At 46.2% G+C, this 27240-nt stretch overlaps 1 protein-coding gene across 4 annotated transcripts in view; it reads right to left on the bottom strand.

The window, feature by feature from the left end:
* LOC126199038 (uncharacterized) overlaps nt 1-27240 on the bottom strand; it is a 244809-nt gene that overhangs the window by 203187 nt on the left and 14382 nt on the right. For 3 of the 4 annotated variants that reach the window (XM_049935742.1, XM_049935739.1, XM_049935741.1), the window contains exons 2-3: nt 26433-26750; nt 5998-6241 (exon numbers count right to left, since the gene is read on the bottom strand). In XM_049935742.1, the coding sequence (XP_049791699.1) occupies nt 5998-6241; nt 26433-26589 (401 nt within the window). In that variant the 5' untranslated portion in view covers nt 26590-26750. Of the gene's footprint in view, nt 1-5997; nt 6242-26432; nt 26799-27240 lie in introns of all 4 variants that reach the window. The other variant, XM_049935740.1, reaches the window with a different exon arrangement.

Genomic DNA, 27240 nt, shown 5'->3' with positions numbered 1-27240 from the left:
TGGTGAAAAAATTTGATGTTTGCTCATTTTATAGTCTGACATCTTCGCCTGGCACAGGACTGATTTTTTTCCGTTATGTGGCACGTTACTGTGCTGCGTCAAATTAAGTGAAACATTAGGCAAAACGTCAAAGATTTTAACCAAAATAAAACGTTTATCAGTTGCGGACGTGGAACACAGCGACTGTAATATGAAAAGGTTTTCAGAAATTGCCACAACCAGTCGCCTCTTTAAATAGGAATATCAGGGGTCCGGTAAAACATCAAGTCGCCGATATCGCTGCGGCTGGAAAAAGATCCTACAAGAGCGAGAGCAACGACGACTAAAGAGAATCGTTCAACGTGATAGAAGTGCTACCCTTCCGCAAATTGCTGCAGATTTCAGTGCTGGGCCACCAACAAGTGTCAACGGGCGAACCATTCAACGAAACATCATCGATATGGGCCCTCTCGTGTACCCTTGACGACTCTCTGACCCAAAGGTTTACGCCTCGCCTGGACCTGGGCCTGGGCATGTCAACACCGACATTGGACTGTTGATGGTGGAAACATGTTGCCTGGTCGGACGAGTCTCGTTTCAAGTTGTATCGAGCGAATGGACGTGTACGGTTATGGAGACATCACGAAATTTGTGATAAGGCCTTATGGGACCAAACTGCTGAGGTCATCGGTCCCTAAGCCTACACACTACTTAATCTAACTTACGCCAAGGACAACACACCCACCCATGCCCGAGGGAAGACTCGAACCTCCGACTGGGGGGGGGGGGGGGAGGATGAGCCGTACGGACCGTGACAAGGCGCCCTGGACCACGCGGCTACCCTGTGCGGCCAATCTCATGAGTCTATGGACCCTCCATGTCAGCAGGGGACTGCTCAAGCTGGTGGAGGCTCTGTAATGGTGTGGGGCGTGTGCCGTTCGAGTAATATGGAACTCCTGATACCTCTAAATACGACTCTGGCAGGTGACACGTACTTAAGCATCCCGTTTGATCTCCTGCATCGATTCATGTCCATTGTGCATTCTGACGGTCTTTGGTAATTCCAGCAAGGCGTAGCGACACTCCACACGTCCAGAATTGCTACAGAGTGGCTCCAGGAACAGTCTTCTGAGTTTAAATACTTTCGCTGGCCACCAAACAAGAACAGTGTTGAGCGTATCTGGGATGTCTAGTAATGTGCAGTTCAGAAGAGATGTCCACGCGCTCGTAATCTTAAAGGTTAATGGACAGCTCTGCAGGATTTATAGTGTTAATTCCCCCCTGCACTACTTCAGACATTAGTCGAGTCTATGCCACGTCGAGTGGCGGCACCTTGCCTGCTCGCGGGGGCCCTACACGATATTAGGCAGGTGTACCAGTTTCTTTGGGACTTCAGTGAGTATACCAATGACGGTTGCACGGCGCTTCCAAGCCCGTTCACGTCACTGCACGTCGTGCATTATGTGATCATATCTATCATCATTTCTCATCAACGGTCCAAGATATCGAGACGAGATTTTCTGCAAATGATAGCACGCAGTGAGACACGTATGTTGTGTGATAAATACTCGAAGCGTTTTTTTCATTCGACGAGATATGGAAGTAACTCGTCCGCAGCAGCGAGAGGTCGGCGGCGCAGATCGCATTCAGACGCCCGCGGCACGGTAGGAAAATCCTAGCAGCGCGTTTGTATCCGTACACAACACCTGGGGAACAGTGAAGCAGGGCGTGTGTACGCCCCACAGAAGCGAAAGGGAACAGGGTGCGAACACACTTTAATGGGACACGTCTGTCTTGTTACGCTGTCTGCAATGTACTGCACAGGCCTGTACCACAATCTGAAGGACTGCAGCGCTCCTGAAGTCGTCTAGCGAGTGTGGACAGGGTTCCTGCGAAGACTTGCCTGCAGTCTCACCCGGTCTCAAGCATGCTCAAACCGGAGCACGGAACCTCTGAAGCAGTAGTAGTAGTTTTACTCACCTGCAAGTCGCTTGTTCAAGGATGTCGGACATATTACAGGTTGACAACAGAAAACGTGATTCTTAAATATAGTCATCACAGTGGCGCTATTAATTAATCAGAACACATCGTATTTTTGTGACTGAATGCCGTTGTAATCTGTCACGACGCCGGCCGCGGTGGTCTCGCGGTTCTAGGCGCGCAGTCCGTAACCGTGCGACTGCTGCGGTCGCAGGTTCGAATCCTGCCTCGGGCATGGATGTGTGTGATGTCCTTAGGTTACTTAGGTTTAAGTAGTTCTAAGTTCTAGGGGACTTATGACCACAGCAGTTGAGTCCCATAGTGCTCAGAGCCATTTGAGCCAATCTGTCACGAAAGACACATCTCCAGAGGCGGAACGAGGTACATTCACGATTGAAAGATTGTCCACAGCACCAAAACTTCACTGAACCCTTTTTACCGTGACGATATGCCAGATAAAATTTCAAAGAAATTCATTGCAGTGGAAAATAAGCAATCTGTGCTGTGTGTGATGTCCATTCACGAAAGTCATGCAGACTTTGATTTAATGAGCTGGATATTCCCATACTTTGGAAGGGGAAGCAGCAGCTCTTCAAGAGTATTCAAGAAGAAAAAGGAGATACAGATGTCTGTGAAGGCGAGTTGGAACGCCCTATCCAGACATTGTTAAATTTAGTGACTTGGCTTCCCAGTATTTCAGGAACCACTGTAGCCATTGACATGAAACTTCTACAGGACATTAAATTCTATGTAGCACCACAATCGATTGACTTATAACCAAGTATCATTTTCCAGCAAGATAGTGAACCACCACTTTGGTGACTGCATGTTCGTCGGTTCCTCAATGAAGCATATCCAGGCAGATGGATTGGGAGGCATGGGCCAATTCCTTGGCCACCACGTTCTCCAGATATCACTCCCTTGAACTTTTTTCTATGATCGTAGGAAAAAGGTAACGGTATCAAACACAGATACGGGACATTGTTGACTTGAAGGAAAGGATTCGTAATGCCATTGCCACCGTTGATGACGCTATGCTACAGCGAACATCGCAAGAAATCGAGCACCGTCTTGATGTGCTTCGTGCGACTAAATGCGCCCATATAGAGGTCTATTAAACACTGTCAAAAATAAAAAAAGCTTTATAAACACTGCGTCCATCACCTACGACACTGCAACTAAGAATGTAACAGACTGCGCAGAGGCAAAGACTGTGCCACGACAACACCAAAGATTGTCTCATAGAAACGGCACTCACTCTCTCCCCTCGGCGTGCACGTCGATAACATACAAAAACCGAAATGACAGGACCATCTTACGGAGGCATCGATTGTCTCCTGCCGCTAGCATACTTCACACACGACCAGAACCTCTTCGGGTTTTCTGCCAGGTTTCGAAACAAAGTACCATTGCGTAAACTACACTACTTGCCATTCAAATTGCTACACCACGAAGGTGACGTGCTGCAGACGCGAAATTTAACCGACAGGAAGAAGATGCTGTGATATGCAAATGATTAGCTTTTCAGAGCATTCACACAAGGTTGGCGCCGGTGGCGAAACCTACAACGTGCAGACACGAGGAAAGTTTCCAACCGATTTCTCATACACAAGCAGCAGTTGACCGGCGTTGCCTGGTGAAACGTTGTTGTGATGCCTCGTGTACGGAGGGGAAATGCGTACCATCATGTTTCCGACTTTGATAAAGGTCGGATTGTAGCCTACCACGATTGCGGTTTATCGTATCGCGACATTGCTGCTCGCGTTGGTCGAGATCCAATGACTGTTAGCAGAATATGGAATCGGTGGGTTCAGGAGGGTAATACGGAATGCCGTGCTGGATCCCAACGGCCTCGTATCATTAGCAGTCGAGATGACAGACATCTTATCCGCATGGCTGTAACGGATCGTGCTGCCACGTCTCGATCCCTGAGTCAACAGATGGGGACGTTTGCAAGACAACAACCATTTGCACGAACAGTTCGACGACGTTTGCAGTAGCAGGGACTAGCAGCTCGGAGACCATGGCTACGGTTACCCTTGACGCTGCATCACAGAGAGGAGCGCTTGCGATGGTGTACTCGACGACGAACCTGGGTGCACGAATGGCAAAACGTCATTTTTTCGGATGAATCCAGTTTCTGTTTACAGCATCATGATGGTCGCATCCGTGTCAGACGACATCGCGGTGAACGCATATTGGAAGCGTGTATTCGTCATCGCCATACTGGGGTATCACCCGGCGTGATGGTATGGGCTGCCATTGGTTACACGTCTCGGTCACCTCTTGTTTGCACTGACGGCACTTTGAACAGTGGACGTTACATTTCAGATGTGTTAAGAGCTGTGGCTCTACCCTTCATTCGATCCCTGCGAAACCCTACATTTCAGCAGGATAATGCACGACCGCATGTTGCAGGTCCTGTACAGGCCTTTCTGGATACAGAAAATGTTAGACTGCTGCCCTGGCCAAAAAATTCTCCAGATCGCTCACCAATTGAAAAAGTCTGGTCAATGGTGGTCGAGCAACTGGCTCGTCACAATACGCCAGTCACTACTCTTGATGAACCGGTGTTGAAGCTGCATGGGCAGCTGTACCTGTACACGCCATCCAAGCTCTGTTTGACTCAATGCCCAGGCATATCAAGGCCGTTATTACGGCCATAGGTGGTTGTTCTGGGTACTGATTTCTCAGGATGTATGCACCCAAATTGCGTGAAAATGTAATCACAGGTCTGTTCTAGTATAATATATTTGTCCAATGAATACCCGTTCATCATCTGCATTTCTTCTTGGTGTAGCAATTTTAATGACCAGTAGTGTATGTAAGTATGTCGCGTTTAGGTCCGCGCTAAATTCAAGTTTCTGTAAAATATCGCCAGTCTTGGAGATCTTGGGTTCGTTTAAATTTGGCATGCTTTTTTCGTTGTTTCTGCAACAGTCTTCTGACCCGCTTTGCATACCAAGCGGAATGAGCTCCGTCGTTTGTTAATTTGATTATATGTTCCAGAATACTGCTGCATATCGACGTTAACGATATGCGCCTGTAATTTAGTGGATTACTCCTACTGCCATTCTCGAACAATGCCTGGTGTAACCGGGGAAACCCTGCAGTCTTTGGGCACGGATCTTTCGTCGAGCGAGCAGTTGTATGTGATTGTTAAGTGTTGTGCACATAGTTCCGCGTAGTCAGCGCGTACACAACTTTCCCACTAGAGCGCGCCCCGTTAAGCACAACAGCGCAGGCGCAGCGCTCGTCCGTCTCCGCACTACGAGATGGCGCTGCCATAGAGACGGACCAAATTCTGCTTCCGCCTATCCGCGTATTAATATGTAACGCAGCCAATGAGATTGCTGCTAACGTAGAACCTTTTCTCCTCGCTGATCACACTCGCCCAGTGATACATGAACGCGCGAGGTATTATAACGAGTGTACAGACCTCCGATTAGTCAGTCTGCATTTGTCTGCACCAGTCTGCATTGGTCTGCTCCAGTCGGTACCAGTCTACATTTGTCTGTACCAGTCTATAGTCAAGATCCAGTCTGCGCCTCTGTAGATAGCCATGAAGATAAATATATAGACACTTTTGTCAAGTATCAGAGATATATGTGAGAATAACATTAACGTACCAATACCAACGGAACTTCAGATTGTCAATTGTAAATAGCATCCAGAACCAAGTTAAGTAATTTTTATGCTTGTTACTATTTTAATAAATGTGTGTGAAAATTAATCAAGTTCTGTTTAAAGTTGGTCACCATCAATCTGCTACTCTAAGTGTGCAAGTGGCATTTCTATCGTCTGACCTAATGGCAGAAGATAAACACGCCACGGTAAGACCACGAGACATATCGCTGACACTCGTCTACTTCGTAGGGCGACAAGTCAAATAATCTGATGGTGTGTGTACTGAAGGTCTTACAGTACGCACACCACATTAAGTTTGGAGCTATTGCATCGGCGTACTCTGAAAGGACAGAATAGAAAAGAAATCTGAGAAGAGGACACTGTGGTTGCGGGCTGCAGAGGCGTACGCACCCGTGTACAGGGCAGGCGTGGACGCAGTCGGCAGCGATTCGGCAGCTCAGAGCCGTGGCGAGCTCGAAGGGCTCGTCGACGGTGAGGCGGCGGAGGCCCTCCAGGGCGCCGCCACACCCACCCCCGCCTGCGGGCGGGGGCGGCCCGCAGAGCCAGTCCCGGGGCAGCAGCCGCCCCACGGCGGCCAGCCAGACCGGCGGCGGCTCCAGCCCCCGGCAGTCCTCCGCCACCGTGAAGGACCAGCCTGCGCAGCGCCGCCCGATTAGATTAGATTAGTACTTGTTCCATAGATCATAAATACGACACTTCGTAATGATGTGGAACGTGTCAGGTTAATAATACAAGATATTACATTAGACAAAATATTACATGACACTCAATAACTTTTTTTTTTTGAGGTTGAGAAATTACCCACTTACTATATCCAAAAATTCATCTAATGAGTTGAAGGAGCTGCCATTAAGAAAGTCTTTTAATTTCTTTTTAAATGCTATATGGCTATCTGTCAGACTTTTGATGCTATTAGGTAAGGGACCAAAGACATTTGTGGCAGCATAATTTAGCCCCTTCTGAGCCAAAGTTAGATTTAACCTTGAGTAGTTAAGATCATCCTTTCTCCTAGTGTTGTAGCCATGTACATTGCTATTACTTTTGAATTCGTTCGGATTGTTAATAACAAACTTCATAAGTGAATATATATATTGTGAGGCTACAATTAATATTTCTAGCTCTTTAAATAAGTGTCTCCAGGATGATCTTGGATGAGCTCCAGCAATTATTCTGATTACACGCTTTTGTGCAATGAACACTCTTTTACCCCAGAATATGATGCCATACGAAAGCAGAGAATGAAAATAGGCGTGGTAAGCTAATTTACTCAGATGTATATCGCCAAAATTTGCAATGACCCTAATAGCATAACTAGCTGAACTCAAACGTTTCAGCAGATCCTCAGTGTGTTTTTTTCAGTTCAACCCCTCATCAATGCATACACCTAGAAATTTTGAATATTCTACCTTAGCTACCGATTTCTGATCAAAGTCTATATTTATTAATGGGGTCATTCCATTTACTGTGTGGAACTGTATACAGGGTGTTACAAAAAGGTACGGCCAAACTTTCAGGAAACATTCCTCACACACAAAGAAATAAAATATGTTATGTGGACATGTGTCCGGAAACGCTTACTTTCCACGTTAGAGTTCATTTTATTACTTCTCTTCAAATCACATTAATCATGGAATGGAAACACACAGCAACACAACCTACCAGCGTCACTTCAAACACTTTGTTACAGGAAATGTTCAAAATGTCCTCCGTTAGCGAGGATACATGCATCCACCCTCCGTCGCATGGAATCCCTGATGCGCTGATGCAGCCCTGGAGAATGGCGTATTTTATCACAGCCGTCGACAATACGAGCACGAAGAGTCTCTACATTTGGTACCGGGGTTGTGTAGACAAGAGCTTTCAAATGCCCCCATAAATGAAAGTCAAGAGGGTTGAGGTCAGGAGAGCGTGGAAGCCGTGGAATTGGTCCGCCTCTATCAATCCATCGGTCACCGAATCTGTTGTTGAGAAGCATACGAACACTTCGACTGAAATGTGCATGAACCACATGTTGTGTCGTACTTGTAAAGGCACATGTTCTAGCAGCACAGGTAGAGTATCCCGTATGAAATCATGGCAGTGAATCGAGGAAGTACAGTACACACTGACGAAACTAAAATGAGCTCTAACATGGAAATTAAGCGTTTCCGGATACATGTTCACATAACATCTTTTCTTTATTTGTGTTTGAGGAATGTTTCCTGAAAGTTTGGCCGTACCTTTTTGTAACACCCTGTATACTGTGTTTTGTCAAAGTTTAATGAGAGCCCATTTGCAGAGAACATGGTTTACAACTTCACCAGTTAATTCTTGTCTGTCGGTTGTGATAGCTATACTTGTATCATCGCTCGCCCACAGCTCTGTACACTGACTGCTCACACAGCCTTCCCTTCACTACGCCTGTCCACATCGACACCGGGACTGTCGGTGTTTCTACAAATATTGCGCATCCCGTTATATTTATATTTAAGAAAGTATCATTATCAGCCGTCTATGTATTGAATAAATATCGATATCTCGGTATACTCACAGAAAAAAATTATCGACGTACTGGCCAAAAAAATATCGATTGCACATTGTAAATATGCTGCCCGTCTTAGTCAATTTAAGAATTGATTTGTTATACTTACTTACTTTCCGTGTACGGAACCAGACTTCCAAAAATCAGCAGCCAATATGGCCTTGTCATTTGCCTCCCATAAGTCATTCATTGTGCAGGGCTGGTCTAAATATGGACAGATAAGCAGGTGTTGAGGATCCCGGACAGAATCACACAGACAGAGAGTGTTCTCATTCTCTTTTAGGAAACCCCATTGCTGCAGGTTTGTCTTGCACTTTGGCACTTCTACCCTCATACGGCTTAGGGTTCTCCAGACTGTGTATGGTAGGTCTCCACCAGGCGCCAGTTCTTCTTTTACATCTTTATGGGGGTCGATTTCTCACTTTTTCAAACGATTCTCTGCAGCCGACCCTTCCAGGGCTCGGGTACGTGACAGGAAACTCTTCCTCGAACAAAGCCGTCGGTCAGCAGGCTGGTGTCCGTATAAAGGGTGACGCATGTCCCTTTCTTGCTTGGTTTTTTCGGCTTCGGCAGCGATGTCACGTCGTACATCTTGTGCACTGGGGTTGGCCTCAAGCATCCGGTAACAGTCCGTCCCATTTCATTCACCGCGACATCAACTTTTCTCGCCTGTGTTGATGCACACCATACTGGAGCGGCGTATTCCGCGGCTGACACACTGAGCGCAAGGTCTGAAGTTCTCAGGAATTTTGGGTTTGCACCCCAGGATCTGCTGGTTAGTTTCCTGATGATGTTGTTTCTAGTTGAGACTTTTTTCCTTGTGGCATTACAATGATGTTTATAGGTCAGTGTGCGATCCAACGTGACACCAAGATATTTGGGCGTTTTACAATGCTCGAGACGTTCACCTCTCCATATTACATTTAATTCACGATTTGCCTCCCTGTTCTTTAAATGGAATGCACAGACCTGAGTCTTGGAAGGGTTCGGCCTTGGGTGGTTCGCCTCATAATACTGGGTTCAAATGGTTCAAATGGCTCTGAGCACTATGCGACTTAACGTCGAACCTGAGACCGTAGCGGTCACTCGGCATAATACTGGGAGAGAGCTTCCAAATTACTGGTTAATTTCTCCTCTACATCCATTAAATTGTCACCTTGGGCTGCAACTGCAGTGTCATCGGCATACATAAATTGGCGCGTGATGTTTGGCACTGGTTGGTCATTTGTATATATATTATACAGAGCTGGGGCGAGAGCGCTTCCCTGAGGTAGGCCATTCCTCTGATTTCTCCACCTGCTCTTCTTGCCCTGGAGACAGACGAAAAATCTCCTATTATGCAAGAAAGTACCTCAGTGATGTTAAATGGTAATCTCTTGTCACATTATATACTTTCCTAAGGAGCATCCGATGGTTTACAGTGTCATATGCAGCTGAAAGGTCTATGAATGCCACTCCCGTGATCTCTTTCCTCTCAAGCCCATCCTCGATATGTTGGGTCAGGTTCAGGACTTGACCGCAGCACGATTTGCCTGGTCGGAAACCTGCCTGCTGTGGGATGATCTGTTGTTCCAAGACGATTCCTATGCTACTTAGCGTCAGGCGTTCCAAGATCTTAAAACAGTGACATAAAAGAGACACAAGTCGGAAGTTTTTTGGATCATCAGACTCCTTTCCTGGTTTCAGAAGTGCAACCACTTGGGCTTTCCTCCACATCTTTGGATTATGGAGCCTTTATACACATGCGTTTATCAAATGTAGCAGCCACTGTAGGGTATAACTGCCAAAGTTTTTAATTTGCTCGACTCTAAGTTCATTGATACCAGGAGCTCTGTTAATCTTCAAGCTGGAAATGGCTGCAGTAAGTTCTGACACTGTAAATGGTGCCTTGAGGTGATGATTTCCCTCTGCCGCATCTCGTGCTAATGGTTCCTGGTACTTTCTGCTTTGGGTTTTGCCACTTGTTATTAGATATTCTGTACACCAACAAGCTAGCAGCCTGCTTGTCCCTCCCTAGAGCGAGAACTGGTAGGAAGACGATGCACGTTCACCCTTGGCGAGAGCCACTTTGCTAGCAATGGTGACACCAGTAGAGTAAATATCTCTGGAGTGAGCATTGCGTTCTGGCGTTCTGCGCATGTTGTCAACATTAAACCAGGATTGTCACGTGTTTTCGGGACTTCGCGGTGCGTGTGTGTGCTTTCCGCAGAGTTTGAAGTTTATAATATCAAGAGTTTTTTTTGTGTTTTCACCGTTTGTTGATAGTGTAATAGCGATGGTGAATTACTGTTGTTGCTACGGATGCAAAGAAAAATATGTGGAAGGATGGATAGTAACTTTTCATGGATACTATGTTTAAAAATTTCGAGACGCATTATAATTAAGGCTTGATTCTCTAAACCTATTTTTCTACGATTTTATGACCATATAATAGATATTACGGCTCGTACAAAAGCTTACAAACAATCGCTTCCTCTTGTAAATTTGCTAGTGGAACAGGAAAGGGAATGGTTAGTTGTTTTAGCAAATACTATCCTCCATGCATTTATCAGTGACTTGTCGATTATGTATATAGATTTGAAAGACGGGAGACAGATAAATTCAATAGAGTGCGAGTCTGTAATTGTCTTCGTATAATATGTGTGTCCAAACCTTTTTGTTTACTATAAGTTACAGTAGGAGACCATGTTAAGTGTGTCTAGGACATGGAGAATGATTATGTGTGATTTATATTTTAGTTTACCGAAGGATGAACAACGAGTAAAGATGTGGCTCCAGAAAATTAGGAGGAGTAATTTTGTCCCCACAAAATATTCCAAACTATGTTCAAAACACTTTCAAGAGGGCTGTTTAGACAGAGAAAAATTTGGACGTGTGCGGCTGAAGGTAGATGCTATACCAACTATTTTCAATTTTCCACAGCACCTACTACCAATTTCTGCATTCAGCTTAAATACATTTCCTCCATAAATCAAGTAAAAAACTCAATAGTGTAGCTAATCAAAGTACACATTCATCTTCTTTGGTGTACTTTGCCTTCAATTTATTTTCTTCACCATTTGATTAAGAAGCGTAAAATATTGGTAAACATGCTCCCAAACTCTTTCATTTGTGTCACTTTCCACTTCCCTTAATGGTGTTATATGGGTTGACTGTTACATGACCAACTGTATTTGCTTTAGAGTACATTTATTCTCCGATCGCCTTTTTCCCCTTCTCACTCAGTCTACTATGTATTTAATAAACTGGGAGCAAGTACGTAAAATGCGTTAAATAAACACTTCAAAGTGTCACCAGTATGAAAAATTGTGCTTTAGGTCGCAAAAACGAGAAATAAATACTCAGAAATAGAAGAAAAAAAGGACGAGTGAAGGGATATAATCGCTAATGTGTGTCAAATTCGGTATTTTTCGGACACTTGCAAAAGTACTAGCGTACTGTCAAGGCGTTTTGCAAGACTATCACTGCAAAAATGTACGTCAGGCTCTGTAATACTATAAAGTGCCGTATCATACCGAAAACTACCAAAAATCGAGTGCACCTGAACTGTGACACCTATCGCAAAGAAGGAGAATGCAATATCACTTGCCCTTAAAAGTTACGTAGCTGGTTTATTCCTGGTATCAAATGGATACTGTTAAAATGTCCGCGCAACATATATAAATAATCCACGACACGTACGAAAAGAATCCGTCTGTACTAGGGATGTAGTGACATTCGAAATGTACTGGGCGCTATTCGGACAAACACACGACGTCCCGAGAACACGTGACCAGGCCGGCAAATCTGTTCTGCGCATGTGAATGCTCACTCCAGAGACATTTACTCTATGGCGACACCATTTGGTGGCACAATAAAAGACATCCCATTGGTCCGTCGTTCGATTTCGTCACACATCGACTTGTCTGGAACACTCCATGTCGACTTCCCTCTTTTTCCCATTTCTGCAAACGCCAGCGACCCAGCAGCTGTAGTGTCAAAATTGATGGTGAAGTTAAAAGTTGCAGTTTCTGTTGGTAGCGCCGAGCGCCCATAAGCTTGTCATTTCCCCTCACACGTCTCCACCCACCACGAGGACAAATGTTGTGATTCAGATTTTTATTAATCATTTTCAGCTGTTGTTTTTGAAGAATGCGGATGTGAACAAATGACACACTAGTTGCGTCAAAAATTATTTTTGCTATTCTTCACATCGGGTAACTCGTTTTTGCATTCACACCACCAAGCACAGTGCAATCGGACTTCTCCTTCGTGCCACCTATACTTCCTTCACACAGTCAAAGAGAAAGACTGGACGTGATGAAAGCTCAAAAAAGCAGTCAGACCCCTTCACAATTTCAAAAGAACAACTTCAAATATTTATCGAATTCTACGAAATAAATATACACTACTGGCCATTAAAATTGCTACACCAAGAAGAAATGTAGATAATAAACGGGTATTGATTGGACAAATATATTATACTAGAACTGACCTGTGATTACATTTTCACGCAATTTGGGTGCATACATCCTGAGAAATCAGTACCCAGAACAACCACCTATGGCCGTAATAACGGCCTTGATACGCCTGGGCATTGAGTCAAACAGAGCTTGGATGGCGTGTACAGATACAGCTGCTCATGCAGCTTCAACACGATATCACAGTTCATCAAGAGTAGTGACTGGCGTATTGTGACGAGCCAGTTGCTCGTTTTCAATTGACGTTTTCAGTTGGTGAGAGATCTGGAGAATGTGCTGGCCAGGGCAGCAGTCGAACATTTTCTGTATCCAGAGACGCCCGTACAGGACCTGCAACATGCGGGTGTGCATTATCCTGCTGAAATGTAGGGTTTCGCAGGGATCGAATGAAAGGTAGAGCCACGGGTCGTAACGCATCTGAAATGTAACGTCCACTGTGGCGTCAGTGCGAACAAGATGTGACCGAGGCGTGTAACCAATGGCACCCCACACCATCACGCCGGGTGATACGCCAATATTGCGATGACGAATACACGCTTCCAATGTGCGTTCACCGCGATGTCGCCAAACACGGATGCGACCATCATGATGAACCTGGATTCATCCGAAAAAATGACGTTTTGCCATTCGTGCACCCAGGTTTGTTGTCGAGTCCACCATCGCAAGCGTTCCTGTCTGTGATGCAGCGTCAAGGGTAACCGTAGCCATGGTCTCCGAGCTGATAACCCATGCTGCTGCAAACGTCGTCGAACTGTTGGTGCAGATGGTTGTCGTCTTGCAAACGTCCCCATCTGTTGACTCAGGGATCGATACGTGGTTGCACGATCCGTTACAGCCATGCGGATAAGATGTCTGTCATCTCGACTGCTAGTGATACGAGGCCGTTGGGATCCAGCACGGCTTTCCGTATTACCCTCCTGAACCCACCGATTCCATATTCTGCTAACAGTCATTGGATCTCGACCAACGCGAGCAGCAATGTCGCGATACGATAAACCGCAATCGCGATAGGCTACAATCCGACCTTTATCAAAGTGGAAACGTGATGATACACATTGCTCCTCCTTACATGAGGCGTCACAACAACGTTTGACCAGGCAACGCCGGTCAACTGCTGCTTGTGTATGAGAAATCGATTGGAACCTGTCCTCATGTCAGCACGTTATAGGTGTCGCCACCGGCGCCAACCTTGTGTGAATGCTCTGAAAAGCTAATCATTTGCATATCACAGCATCTTCTTCTTGTCGGTTGAATTTCGCGTCTGCAGCACGTCATCTTCGTGGTGTAGCAATTTTAACGGCCAGTAGTGTAATATGAAACAAAAACAGCTACACTCTTTTTTTGGTATTTCAGTATCAGTGAAATACAGTCTCGCTGTGAATATCGATATTCAACTGAAACAATGTTAGTATATCGATATATCGATGTTTTATCGGATAAATCGACACTACCAGCCACCGTAATCATTTATTTCCGTGCAATGTGCACTGTGTATGTAAACTGCGGACCTAGAAATGACAGAGAGGCTTCGTCTCGCCCTCAGTGGTTCACAACTCTACAACAGGCCACAGCAGTCCACCCACCCCAGCGCCGCCCCACACCGAACCCAGGCTTACTGTGCCGTTTGGCCCCCAGTGGACCCCTCCCCCCCCCCCCTCCCCTGGGAACGTCTCATACCAGACGAGTGTAGCCCCAATGTTCAAGTGGTAGAGTAATTATGGTGTACAATCACGTGGAGACAGTGTTTGCGCAGCAGTCGCCGACACAGCGTAACTGAGGCGGAAAACAAGGGGAGCGAGCCCGAGGCAGATGGCAAACCGCCTTACAAACCATCCACAGGCTGGCCGCCACACTGGAGCTCGACACCAATCTGCCGCGCGGCTAGCCGGCTGCGCATTTATTTCCTTACTCGCTGTTTTCTTTCAGTCTGTTGTCTGTGTAGAAGAATAGATGGAATGGTGCACCTCAATTGACACGAATATAGCGCATAATTTTAACATAATTTCAGATTTGTCGGTAACAAGCCGGCCGGAGTGGCCGAGCGGTTCTAGGCGCTACAGTCTGGAACCACGCGACCGCTACGGTCGCAGCTTCGAATCCTGCCTCGGGCATAGATGTGTGTGATGTCCTAAGGTTAGTTAGGTTTAAGTAGTTCTAAGTTCTAGGGGACTGATGACCTCAGAAGTTAAGACCCATAGCGCTCAGAGCCATTTGAACCATTTTTTTTTTTTTCTTTTTGTCGGTAACAATTATTTCCCGGATTATAGTTCAGTGGGGAGGTGGGCGCCGCTTCGGGCAGCTGCCGCTGCGCTGCTTGTCGCCCGTGTATCTTTGGGGGGGGGGGGGGGGACAGCAGACACACTCCCTTCACTGTGTGGGCGGCCCATCTGCCGCCTCTCACCAACGATTTTGAAGAAACAGGCACTCGGTGACAAAATTTGATTCTCGCTCTCTCATACCTGTACTCGCCATACTCTCCAGTTTCATGATGAACTGTTAATCATTGGCAGCATCTTATCTTGGATGAAGAGTCATCTTCAGATGTAGAAGAAACCTCGGGTGTGCCCCTGTGGAAATGTGTTGTTGTTGTTGTTGTACATTAATGACCTTGCAGGCAATATTAACAGCAAAATCTGGCTTTTTGCAGGTGATTCAATTACATTTAAGTGGGGTAGGACGTCAAACGGGCCGACTTGGAACAGGAGAGGCACCACAGGACATTTTAATTTCCACTGTCTATACTTTCATAAGTAAATTCATAAAACTTTGTCAGCATGACCAGGAAGGATTCAGGATTCACACTTGTAGCATCAGAAGTTCAAAAACATAACAAAATAATTTTTTTTACATTTGAAATTTCATCATTTTTTCACTTACTATTGGCTGCATTTGTTGCTATAGGTACACTTTTCTTCATAAGTAAGAGAGACTGTTCGATGAACACTAGAATCTATTTAATTTATGAAAAAAATAAGGGGCTGTTACGTTTTAAACTTTATGTTTAGAAAAAAAATCAAATTTTGTAGTTAATTATATCAATTTTACCACAGTTTCTAATAGATTTGGAAAATTCTAGAATTTCATACACCTGTAAGTATGGTTTGCATGCTGTGCAAAATTCATCAAAGAATCTCTATTACTTGTGAAGAAAAATGTACCTATAGCAACAAATGCAGCCAACAGTAAGTGAAAAAATGATGAAACTTCATATCTAAAAAGAATTTATTTTGTTATGTTTTTGCACTTCCACTGCTATGAGTGTGAATCCTGAATCGTTCCTGGTCATACTGACAAAGTTTTATGAATTTATGTGTAAAAGTATAGACAGTAGAAAATAAAATGTCCTGTGGTTCCACTGCTGCTCCAAGTCAGCCCGTTTGACGTCCTACCCCCCTTAATGAAGTACTATCTGAGAGAATCTGCATAAATATTGAGTCAAATCTCGATAAGCTTTCAACGTCGTACAGAGATTGGCAACTTGCTCTAAATATTCAGAAATGTAAGATGTTGCCCTTCCCAAAACGAAAAAAACGTAATATCATATGACTAAAATATCACTGAGTCACTGTGGGAATCGGCCAACTCATGCAAACACCTGGGTGTAACATTTTGAACGGTTACGAAATGGAATGATCACATAAGTTCAGTCGTGGGAAATGGAGATGGTAGCCTTCAGTCCATTTGTAGAATACTGGGGAAGTGCAATCAGTCTACGAAAGGGATTGCTTACAAATCACATGTGAGGACGGTTCTAGGACGTTGCTCAAGTTTGTCGCACCCGTAGCAGATGCTATTAACAGGGGATATTGAACGTATACAGAGAAGGGCAGCACAGCTTTGTTCAAGCCGTGGGACAGTGCCACAGAATACTGAACGAACTGAATTGGCACACTCTTGAAGACAGACGTAAAATAAACTGAGAAAGTCTATTAAGAACCAGCTTTAAATGATTACTGTAGGGAAATACTACAGCTCCCTACGTATCGCTCACAGGGGCATAGTGAGGATAAGATTAGAATAATTACTGCACGCATTCAAACAATCTTGCTTCCATTGCCCCATGCGCGAATCGAACAGGAAAAAGCCCTAATAACTGGTACAATGGGACGTATCCCCCGCCATGCATTTCACAGTCGTTTGCAGAGTATAGTTGGTGATTTCACTTATGGTCGTAGTTATTGTGCTATTTCAGAATTAGCTAACCTACTGCAAGAATTTCCAAAAGTTTGCATTGAAAAACTGGAGTCGCTATGAGTTTGCATTTGGTGCATGTTAGCTCGTATATTTTTGTATATATGGAAAGTAGCTAATATACTGAAGTAGAAGGATCACCAATACACTGGCGGAAAAGAAAATACCAACACAAAGAAGGAGTTGTGCATTATAAACGAAAGCCGACAGGTGTGTTTCTACGTCTGAAAGATGGTGTCTTTTCAGATTGCGCCACAGTCGCATAAGCGTGGCGCTAGTAACGTTAGTTACCTCTGCTACTAGGTGTGATGAATTGATGTTCGTCAAGAATGCCTTTCAAAAATGGTTCAAATGGCTCTGAGCACTATGGGACTTAACATCTGTGGTCATCTGTCCCCTAGAACTCAGAACTACTTAAACCTAACTAACCTAAGGACATCACACACACCCATGCCCGAGGCAGGATTCGAACCTGCGACCGTAGCAGCAGCGCGGTTCCGGACTGAAGCGCCTAGATCCGCTCGGTCACAGCGGCCGGCAAGAATGCCTTTAAGGAGACAAAGATGCCATTATCAACGTCTTACTGAGTTTCAATGAGGCTGTATGGTTAACGCTACCCGAAGCTCGATGTTCCGTCTGTGATACTGCAAAAAGCTGGAAAGTACTCACTGTGCATTATTCCTATCAGCGGTGGTCACGAAAACGTACAGTCACAAGAAGATTGAGCTCCAGACAGGCACGCGGCAGTATCAAGAGGGACGACCATCGTGTTCGGCGTCTGCACCAGGAGTCTGAGCACCAGTTGGCTCCACAGTCACACAACGAACTGTTAGGAACCGGTTGCTTCAAGAACAGCTGCGAGCCAGCCGCCTTGTAACGTGCACTCGACTGAACCCAAGCCACCGCCATTTGCGACTTAATTAGTGTCAAGGGAGAGCTCATTGGACGGCAGGGTGCGGTCTGTTGTGTTTTCTCATGAGAGCTTCTTGTCCCAGTCAGTGCCAGTGATGGCCGTGTGTTGTTTAGGACTTGGCCAGCTGAAGACCTGCAAGCAACCTGTCTGCGTGGTAGGCACAATAGACATATACTTGGAGCCATTGTCTGGAGTGCAATTTCGTGTGACAGCAGGAGCACTCTCGTCGTTATCCCACGAACTCTGGCCGCAAATTTGTATTCAGTCCGGTGATTCGATCTGTTGTGGTGCCACTCATGAACAGCATTCCAGAGGGTGTTTTCCAACAGGATAACGCTCTACCGCATACAGCTATTGTAGCCCAATACGCTCTACAGAGTATAACATGTTGCTTTAGCCTGCTCCATCACCGATCTGTCTCTGATCGAGCACATATGAGACATCATCCGACGACAGATGCAGTGATATCCACAACCAGCAGTTATTGACCGACCCAGTGTAACAGATGTAAGTAGGCTGTTTAGGTTTTTATATTGGTAACGGCACGTAGCGCTCTGTATGAAAATCACTGGCTGTGCTGTGGGCAGTCTGTGGCTGGTGGGCATTGTTGAAATAGTCGCTATTGTAGTGTTGGGCAGTTGGCTATTATCAGCGCGTAGCGTTGCGCAGTTGGAGGTGAGCCGCCAGCAGTGGTGGATATGGGGAGAGAGATGGCGGAGTTTTGAAAGCGGATGATCTGGACGTGTGGCCATCAGAGGCAGTAAATTTGTAAGACTGTATGCCATGAACTGATATATATATATTATGACTTTTGAACACTATTAAGGTAAATACATTGTTTGTTCTTTATCAAAATCTTTCATTTGCTGACTATGCCTATCAGTAGTTAGTGCCTTCACTAGTTAGAATCTTTTATTCAGCTGGCAGTATTGGCGCACGCTGTATTGCAGTAGTTCGAGTAACGAAGATTTTTGTGAGGTAAGTGATTCATGAAAGGTATAGGTTATTGTTAGTCAAGGCCATTCTTCTGTAGGGATTTTTCAAAGTCAGATTACGTTGCGGTAAAAATATTGTGTGTCAGGTTAAGCACAGTCAGCCGGCCGCGGTGGTCTCGCGGTTCTAGGCGCGCAGTCCGGAACCATGCGACTGCTACGGTCGCGGGTTCGAATCCTGCCTCGGGCATGGATGTGAGTGATGTCCTTAGGTTAGTTAGGTTTAAGTAGTTCTAAGTTCTAGGGGACTGATGACCACAGCAGTTGAGTCCCATAGTGCTCAGAGCCACAGTCATTTATAATTTTTCTAAGGGGACGTTTCACAGACAAGGATCTCCATCCCACCAATTGACATCCGGGACCTGTACAACACATTGCATGCACGTTTACATGCTTTCAGTCAACATTTTGGAACTTACACTGGTTATTAGTTTACTTTCCCTTCATATTTGCGACGGGCTTATCTCGCACTTAAATCAACCTGTGATCTTGCAATGTTAATCACTGAAATATGTTACCAAAGCAGCCCATAAAGTTCATTACTATACAGTAATTATTATTTGGTGGTGCGATTTTTCTTCTGTCAGTGTATTGCCGACCGGGGTTGCCAAGCGGTTCTAGGCGCTACAGCCTGGAACCGCGCGACCGCTACGGTCGCAGGTTCGAATCCTGAATCGGTCATGGATGTGTGTGCTGTCGTTAGGTTACTTAGGTTTAAGTAGTTCTAAGTTCTAGGGGACTGATGACCTCAGAAGTTAAGTCCCGTAGTGCTCAGAGCCATTTGAACCATTTGTCAGTGTACTGACAATCTCTCTGTTCAACCTGTTCTCACACACCCGGACTTAATAAAGGGACATAGACGGTTAATTTACAGCCTTTCCCAATCGTACTTCACGATGTCTTATCAATCGCAAAAGGCTGCGCAAAGTATATTCTCATAAAAATTTGAAAGTGAAGAGCAGTTTCACCCTACGAAACACAAACTATGTGATCAAAAGTATCCGGAAACCTGGCTGAAAATGACTTACAAGTTCGTGGCACCCTCCATCGGTAATGCTGGAATTCAGTATGGTGTTGGTCTACACTTCGCCTTGGTGACAGCTTCCACACTCGCAGCCATACGTTCAGTCAGGTGCTGGAACGTTTTTTGGAGAATGGCAGCCCATTCTCCACACGGAGTGCTGCACTGAGATGAGGTATCGATGTTGGTCAGCGAGGCCTGGCACGAAGTCGGCGTTCCAAAACATTCCAAAGGTGTTCTATAGGATTCAGGTCAGGACTCTCTCGAGGCCAGTCCATTACAGCGATGTTATTGTGTAACCACTCCGCCACAGGCCGTGCATTATGAACAGGTGCTCGATCATGTTGAAAGATGCAGTCGCCATACCCGAATTGCTCTTCAACAGTGCGAAACCAGAAGGTACTTAAAACATCAATGGTGGCCTGTGCTGTGATACTGCGACGCAAAACAACAAGGGGTGAAAGCTCCCTCCATGAGAAACGCGACCACACCATTACACCACCGCCTCCGAATTTTACTGTTGGCACTACACACGCTTGCAGATGACGTTTGTCGGACATTCGCCATACCCACACCCTGCCATCGGATCAGCACATTGTATACCGTGATTCGTCACTCCACACAACGTTTTTCCACTGTTCAATCGTCCACTCTTTACTCTCCTTACTCCAAGCAAGGCGTCGTTTGGCATTTACCAGCATGATGTGTGGCTTTTGAGCAGCCGGTCGACCATGAAACCCAAGTTTTCTCACCTCCCTCCTAACTGTCATAGTACTTGCAGTGGACACACGCTGGGCTCGCATTGGGGAGGACGACGGTTCAATCCCGAGTCCGGCCATCCTGATCTAGGTTTTCCGTGATTTCCCTAAATCGCTCTAGGCAAATGCAGGGATGGTTCTTTAGAGAGGGCACGGCCGACTTCCTTTCACGTCCTTCCCTAATCCGATGACACCGATGACCTCGCTGTCTGGTCTTCTCCCCGAAACAACCCAACCCCTTGCAGTGGATCGCTATGCAGTTTGGAATTCCTGTGTGACGCTCAGGATATGTGTCTGCCTACTTCACATAACGACCGTCTTCAATTGACGGCGGTCTCTGTCAGTCAACAGACGAGGTCCACCTGTGTTGTACATGTTACTTCACGTTTCCACTTCACAGTGGACCTAGGGAAGTTAAGGAGTGTGGAAGTCTCGCGTACAGACGTATGACACGAGTGACACCCAATCACCTGACCACGTTCAAAGTCCGTGAGTTCCGCAGAGCACCCCATTCTGCTCTCTCACGATGTCTAATGAGGTCGCTGATATGGAGTACCTGTAAGTAGGTGGCTGCACAATGCATCTAATACGAAAAAATGTTTTTGGGGGTGTCCGGATACTGTCGATCATGTAGTGTAGTGCCCCTTTGACAGCCTTAGAACGTTTCATCTGTCTGTCACAGTACGTGGAAATAATGCTTCCCCTCAGTAGTTCAAAACTGCACTGGTGTGCGAATCCGTACTGTGCGCAGACGTATAGTACAGGTAAATCACTCATTGGAGAAGTATGTGCCGAAAAATTGGGTTACGGACGGAAAAGACCCACCGTGGTTTAACAGCGCAATTCGGAGAATGCTCAGCAAGCAAAGACAGTTGCACTCGCGGTACGAGAAAGATCGGGAGAATGAGGACAGGCAAAAGTTAGTAGAGATTCGTGCTGCTGTAAAAAGAGCGATGCGCGAAGCATACAACCACTACCACCATCATACCTTAGTAAAAGATCTTGCTGAAAACCCAAGGAAATTCTGGTCTTACGTAAAATCGATAAGCGGGTCGAAAGCTGCCGTCCAGTCACTCACTGATCAGTCTAGCCTGGCAACGGAAGACAGCAAAACTAAAGCTGAAATTTTAAATTTAGCGTTTGAGAAATCTTTCACGTAGGAGGATCGTACAAACATACCGCCGTCGGAGTCTCGTACAGATACCCGTATGGAGGACATAGTGATAGACATCCCTAGGGTTGTGAAGCAGCTGAATGGGTTGAAAATAAATAAATCGCCAGGTCCTGATGGGATTCCAATTCGGTTTTACAGAGAGTACTCTACTGCATTGGCTCCTTACTTAGCTTGCATTTATCGGGAATCTCTTGCCCAGCGTAAAGTCACTAGCGACTGGAAAAAAGCGCAGGTGATGCTTGTATATAAGAAGGGTAGAAGGACGGATCATCAAATTTACAGACCAATATCCTTAACATCAGTTTGTTGCAGGATTCTCGAACATATTCTCAGTTCGAATATCATGAATTTCCTAGAGACAGAGAAGTTGCTGTCCATGATTCAGCACGGCTTTAGAAAGCATCGCTCTTGCGAAACGCAACTCGCTCTTTTTTCACATGATATCTTGCGAACCATGGATGAAGGGTATCAGACGGATGCCATATTCCTTGACTTCCGGAAAGCGTTTGACTCGGTGCCCCACTGCAGACTCCTAACTAAGGTACGAGCATATGGGATTTTGTTCCCAAATATCTGAGTGTCTCGAAGAATTCTTAAGTAATAGAAACCATTACGTTGTCCTCGATGGTGAGTGTTCATCGGAGCCGGTCGGAGTGGCCGTGCGGTTCTAGGCGCTACAGTCTCGAGCCGAGCGACCGCCTACGGTCGCAGGTTCGAATCCTGCCTCGGGCATGGATGTGTGTGATGTCCTTACGTTAGTTAGGTTTAATTAGTTCTAAGTTCAAGGCGACTTATGACCTTAGAAGTTAAGTCGCATAGTGCTCAGAGCCATTTGAAGCATTTGTTCATCGGAGGTGAGGGTATCATCTGGAGTGCCCCAGGGAAGTGTGGTAGATCCGCTTTTGTTTTCTATCTACATAAATAATCTTTTGGATTGGGTGGGTAGTAATGTGCGGCTGTTTGCTGATGATTCTGTGGTGTACGGAAAGGTGTCGTCGTTGAGTGGCTGTAGGAGGATACAAGATGACTTGGACAGGATTTGTGACTGGAGTAAAGAATGGCAGCTAACTCTAAATATAGATAAATGTAAATTAATGCAGATGAATAGGAAAAAGAATCCTGTGATGTTTGAATACTCAATTAGTAGTGTAGCGCTTGACGCAGCACGTCGATTAAATACACTCCTGGAAATTGAAATAAGAACACCGTGAATTCATTGTCCCAGGAAGGGGAAACTTTATTGACACATTCCTGGGGTCAGATACATCACATGATCACACTGACAGAACCACAGGCACATAGACACAGGCAACAGAGCATGCACAATGTCGGCACTAGTACAGTGTATATCCACCTTTCGCAGCAATGCAGGCTGCTATTCTCCCATGGAGACGATCGTAGAGATGCTGGATGTAGTCCTGTGGAACGGCTTGCCATGCCATTTCCACCTGGCGCCTCAGTTGGACCAGCGTTCGTGCTGGACGTGCAGACCGCGTGAGACGACGCTTCATCCAGTCCCAAACACGCTCAATGGGGGACAGATCCGGAGATCTTGCTGGCCAGGGTAGTTGACTTACACCTTCTAGAGCACGTTGGGTGGCACGGGATACATGCGGACGTGCATTGTCCTGTTGGAACAGCAAGTTCCCTTGCCGGTCTAGGAATGGTGGGACGATGGGTTCGATGACGGTTTGGATGTACCGTGCACTATTCAGTGTCCCCTCGACGATCACCAGTGGTGTACGGCCAGTGTAGGAGATCGCTCCCCACACCATGATGCCGGGTGTTGGCCCTGTGTGCCTCGGTCGTATGCAGTCCTGATTGTGGCGCTCACCTGCACGGCGCCAAACACGCATACGACCATCATTGGCACCAAGGCAGAAGCGACTCTCATCGCTGAAGACGACACGTCTCCATTCGTCCCTCCATTCACGCCTGTCGCGACACCACTGGAGGCGGGCTGCACGATGTTGGGGCGTGAGCGGAAGACGGCCTAACGGTGTGCGGGACCGTAGCCCAGCTTCATGGAGACGGTTGCGAATGGTCCTCGCCGATACCCCAGGAGCAACAGTGTCCCTAATTTGCTGGGAAGTGGCGGTGCGGTCCCCTACGGCACTGCGTAGGATCCTACGGTCTTGGCGTGCATCCGTGCGTCGCTGCGGTCCGGTCCCAGGTCGACGGGCACGTGCACCTTCCGCCGACCACTGGCGACAACATCGATGTACTGTGGAGACCTCACACCCCACGTGTTGAGCAATTCGGCGGTACGTCCACCCGGCCTCCCGCATGCCCACTATACGCCCTCGCTCAAAGTCCGTCAACTGCACATACGGTTCACGTCCACGCTGTCGCGGCATGCTACCAGTGTTAAAGACTGCGATGGAGCTCCGTATGCCACGGCAAACTGGCTGACACTGACGGCGGCGGTGCACAAATGCTGCGCAGCTAGCGCCATTCGACGGCCAACACCGCGGGTCCTGGTGTGTCCGCTGTGCCGTGCGTGTGATCATTGCTTGTACAGCCCTCTCGCAGTGTCCGGAGCAAGTATGGTGGGTCTGACACACCGGTGTCAATGTGTTCTTTTTTCCATTTCCAGGAGTGTATTTGGGCGTAACATTGCAGAGCGATATGAAGTGGGACAAGCATGTAATGGCAGCTGTGGGGAAGGCGGAAAGTCGTCTTCGGTTCATAGGTAGAATTTTGGGAAGATGTGATTCATCTGTAAAGGAGACCTCTTATAAAACACTAATACGACCTATTCTTGAGTACTGGTCGAGCGTTTGGGATCCCTATCGGGTTGGATTGAGGGAGGACATAGAAGCAATTCAGAGGCGGGCTGCTAGATTTGTTACTGGTAGGTTTGATCATCACGCGAGTGTTACGGAAATGTTTCAGGAACTCGGGTGGGAGTCTCTAGAGGAAAGGAGGTGTTCTTTTCGTGAATCGCTACTGAGGAAATTTAGAGAACCAGCATTTGAGGCTGACTGCAGTACAATTTTACTGCCGCCAACTTATATTTCGCGGAAAGACCTCAAAGATAAGATAAGAGAGATTAGGACTCGTACAGAGGCATATAGGCAGACATTTTTCCATCGTTCTGTTTGGGAGTGGAACAGGGAGAGAAGATGCTAGTTGTGGTACGAGGTACCCTCCACCACGCACCTTATGGTGGATTGCGGAGCATGAATATCTATACAAGGGCGATGTACTTGAGGACAATATTATGGAAATGGAAGAGGATGTAGATCAAGATGAAATGGGAGATACGATACTGCGTGAAGAGTTTGACAGAGCACTGAAAGACCTGAGTCGAAAAAAGGCACCGGGAGTTGACAACATTTCATTAGAACTACTGACGGCCTTGGGAGAGCCAGTCTTGACAAAACTCTACCATCTGGTGAGCAAGACGTATGATACAGGCGAAATACCCTCAGACTTCAAGAAGAATATAATAATTCCAATCCCACGGAAAGCAGGTGTTGACAGATGTGAAAATTACCGAACAATCAGTTTAATAAGCCACGGCTGCAAAATACTAACACGAATTCTTTACAGACGAATGGAAAAACTGGTAGAAGCCGACCTCGGGGAAGATTAGTTTGGATTCCGTAGAAGTATTGGAACACGTGAGGCAATACTGATCTTACGACTTATCTTAGAAGAAAGATTGAGGAATGGCAAACCTACGTTTCTAGCGTTTGTAGACTTAGGGAAAGCTTTTGACAATGTTGACTGGAATACTCTCTTTCAAATTCTAAAGGTGGCAGGGGTAAAATACAGGTAACGAAAGGCTATTTACAATTTGTACAGAAACCAGATGGTAGTTATAAGAGTCGAGGGGATGAAAGGGAAGCAGTGGTTGGGAAGGGAGTGAGACAGGGTTGTAGCCTCTCCCCGATGTTATTCAATCTGTATATTGAGCAAGCAGTAAAGGAAACAAAAGAAGAATTTGGAGTAGGTATTAAAATCCAGGGAGAAGAAATTAAAACTTTGAGGTTTGCCGATGACATTGTAATTCTATCAGAGACAGCAAAGGACTTGGAAGAGCAGTTGAACGGAATGGACAGTGTCTTGAAAGGAGGATATAAGATGAACATCAACAAAAGCGAAACGAGGATAATGGAATGTAGTCGAATTAAGTCGGGTGATGCTGACGGAATTAGATTAGGAAATGAGACACTTAAAGTAGTAAAGGAGTTTTGCTATTTGGGGAGCAAAATAACTGATGATGGTCGATGTAGAGAAGATATAAGATGGAGACTGGCAATGACAAGGAAAGCGTTTCTGAAGAAGAGAAATTTGTTGACATCGAGTATAGATTTAAGTGTAAGGAAGTCGTTTCTGAAAGTATTTGTATGGAGTGTAGCTATGTATAGAAGTGAATCATGGACGATAAATAGTTTGGACAAGAAGAGAATAGAAGCCTTCGAAATGTGGTGCTACAGAAGAATGTTGAAGATTAGGTGGGTAGATCACGTAACTAATGAGGGGGTATTGAATAGAATTGGGGAGGAGTTTGTGGCATACCTTGACTAGAAGAAGGGATCGGTTGGTAGGACGTGTTCTGAGGCATCAAGGGATCACCAATTTAGTATTGGAGGGCAGCGTGGAGGGTAAAAATCGTAGAGGGAGACCAAGAGATGAATACACTAAGCAGATTTAGAAGGATGTAGGTTGCAGTAAGTACTTGGAGCTGAAGAACCTTGCACAGGATAGGGTAGCATGGAGAGCTGCATCAAACCAGTCTCAGGACTGAAGACCACAACAACAACAATGTAGATGTAGACGTACTCACCGTCACTACAGAACCGCCTGTGCATCACTTGCTCACCGCGAGAGAGCGGCTCTAGGCCGCTGAGTTCGAAGGCATCGTTGATGCGGCTGCAGACGCAGTCTAGGAGCGCCGTGTCGTTGGCCAGCAGCAGACCCAGTAGCGCCACGGCGGGGTGCATCGCGGGGCGCGGCCAGCGGGGTTGGGCCGAGTGCAGCGTAGCGACGTGCGCGGCGGAAGCCTCTGCGCGGGACGAGTAAACCGCAGCAAGTGCGGCGGCGTCTGTCGTCCGCAGTGCGGCCGTCTTCCTTTCTGCTGCGAGAGGGGCCAGCTGCCCACGCACTGGCGTCACAGGAAGTTATTCGTCCGTTTTATGCGGGAAAACCAGTTCTGAGCAAAGGTGGAAAAGCAGAAAGGTGGAAAGAGTGTATAGAGGGTCTGAAAAAGGGCGATGTGCTGCTTAAGGGCAATATTATGGAAATGGTAGAGGACGTAGATGAAGATGAAACGGGAGATATTGCGAGGTGCCCGGGCTAGCAGTGTATTTAACACGAAATTCTTCTAGAATCTTCATATGGAAATGATGCTTTAAGCCCCCCCCCCCTTTTCTAACTCCGACTTTTGCTGTTGCACATGGATTAAGAAGAAACGCGAACTGACTCTAATCGACCCTGGAAGTGGCGTAGAAAAGAGTTTGGCACCTCCAATAATTTAATTTGATAGAAATTAATTTGATAAATACAGTGTGCGATTTGTGCTTTTACCAGTGGCGGGGGAGGGGGGGGGATGTCTTAGGGGGTTAGTGTAATTACATATGTTACTTGCTTGGACC

Source organism: Schistocerca nitens, chromosome 8, assembly GCF_023898315.1.
Source record: "Schistocerca nitens isolate TAMUIC-IGC-003100 chromosome 8, iqSchNite1.1, whole genome shotgun sequence".
Taxonomy (NCBI): domain Eukaryota; kingdom Metazoa; phylum Arthropoda; class Insecta; order Orthoptera; family Acrididae; genus Schistocerca; species Schistocerca nitens.
This window is presented reverse-complemented; position numbering and strand designations above follow the sequence as displayed.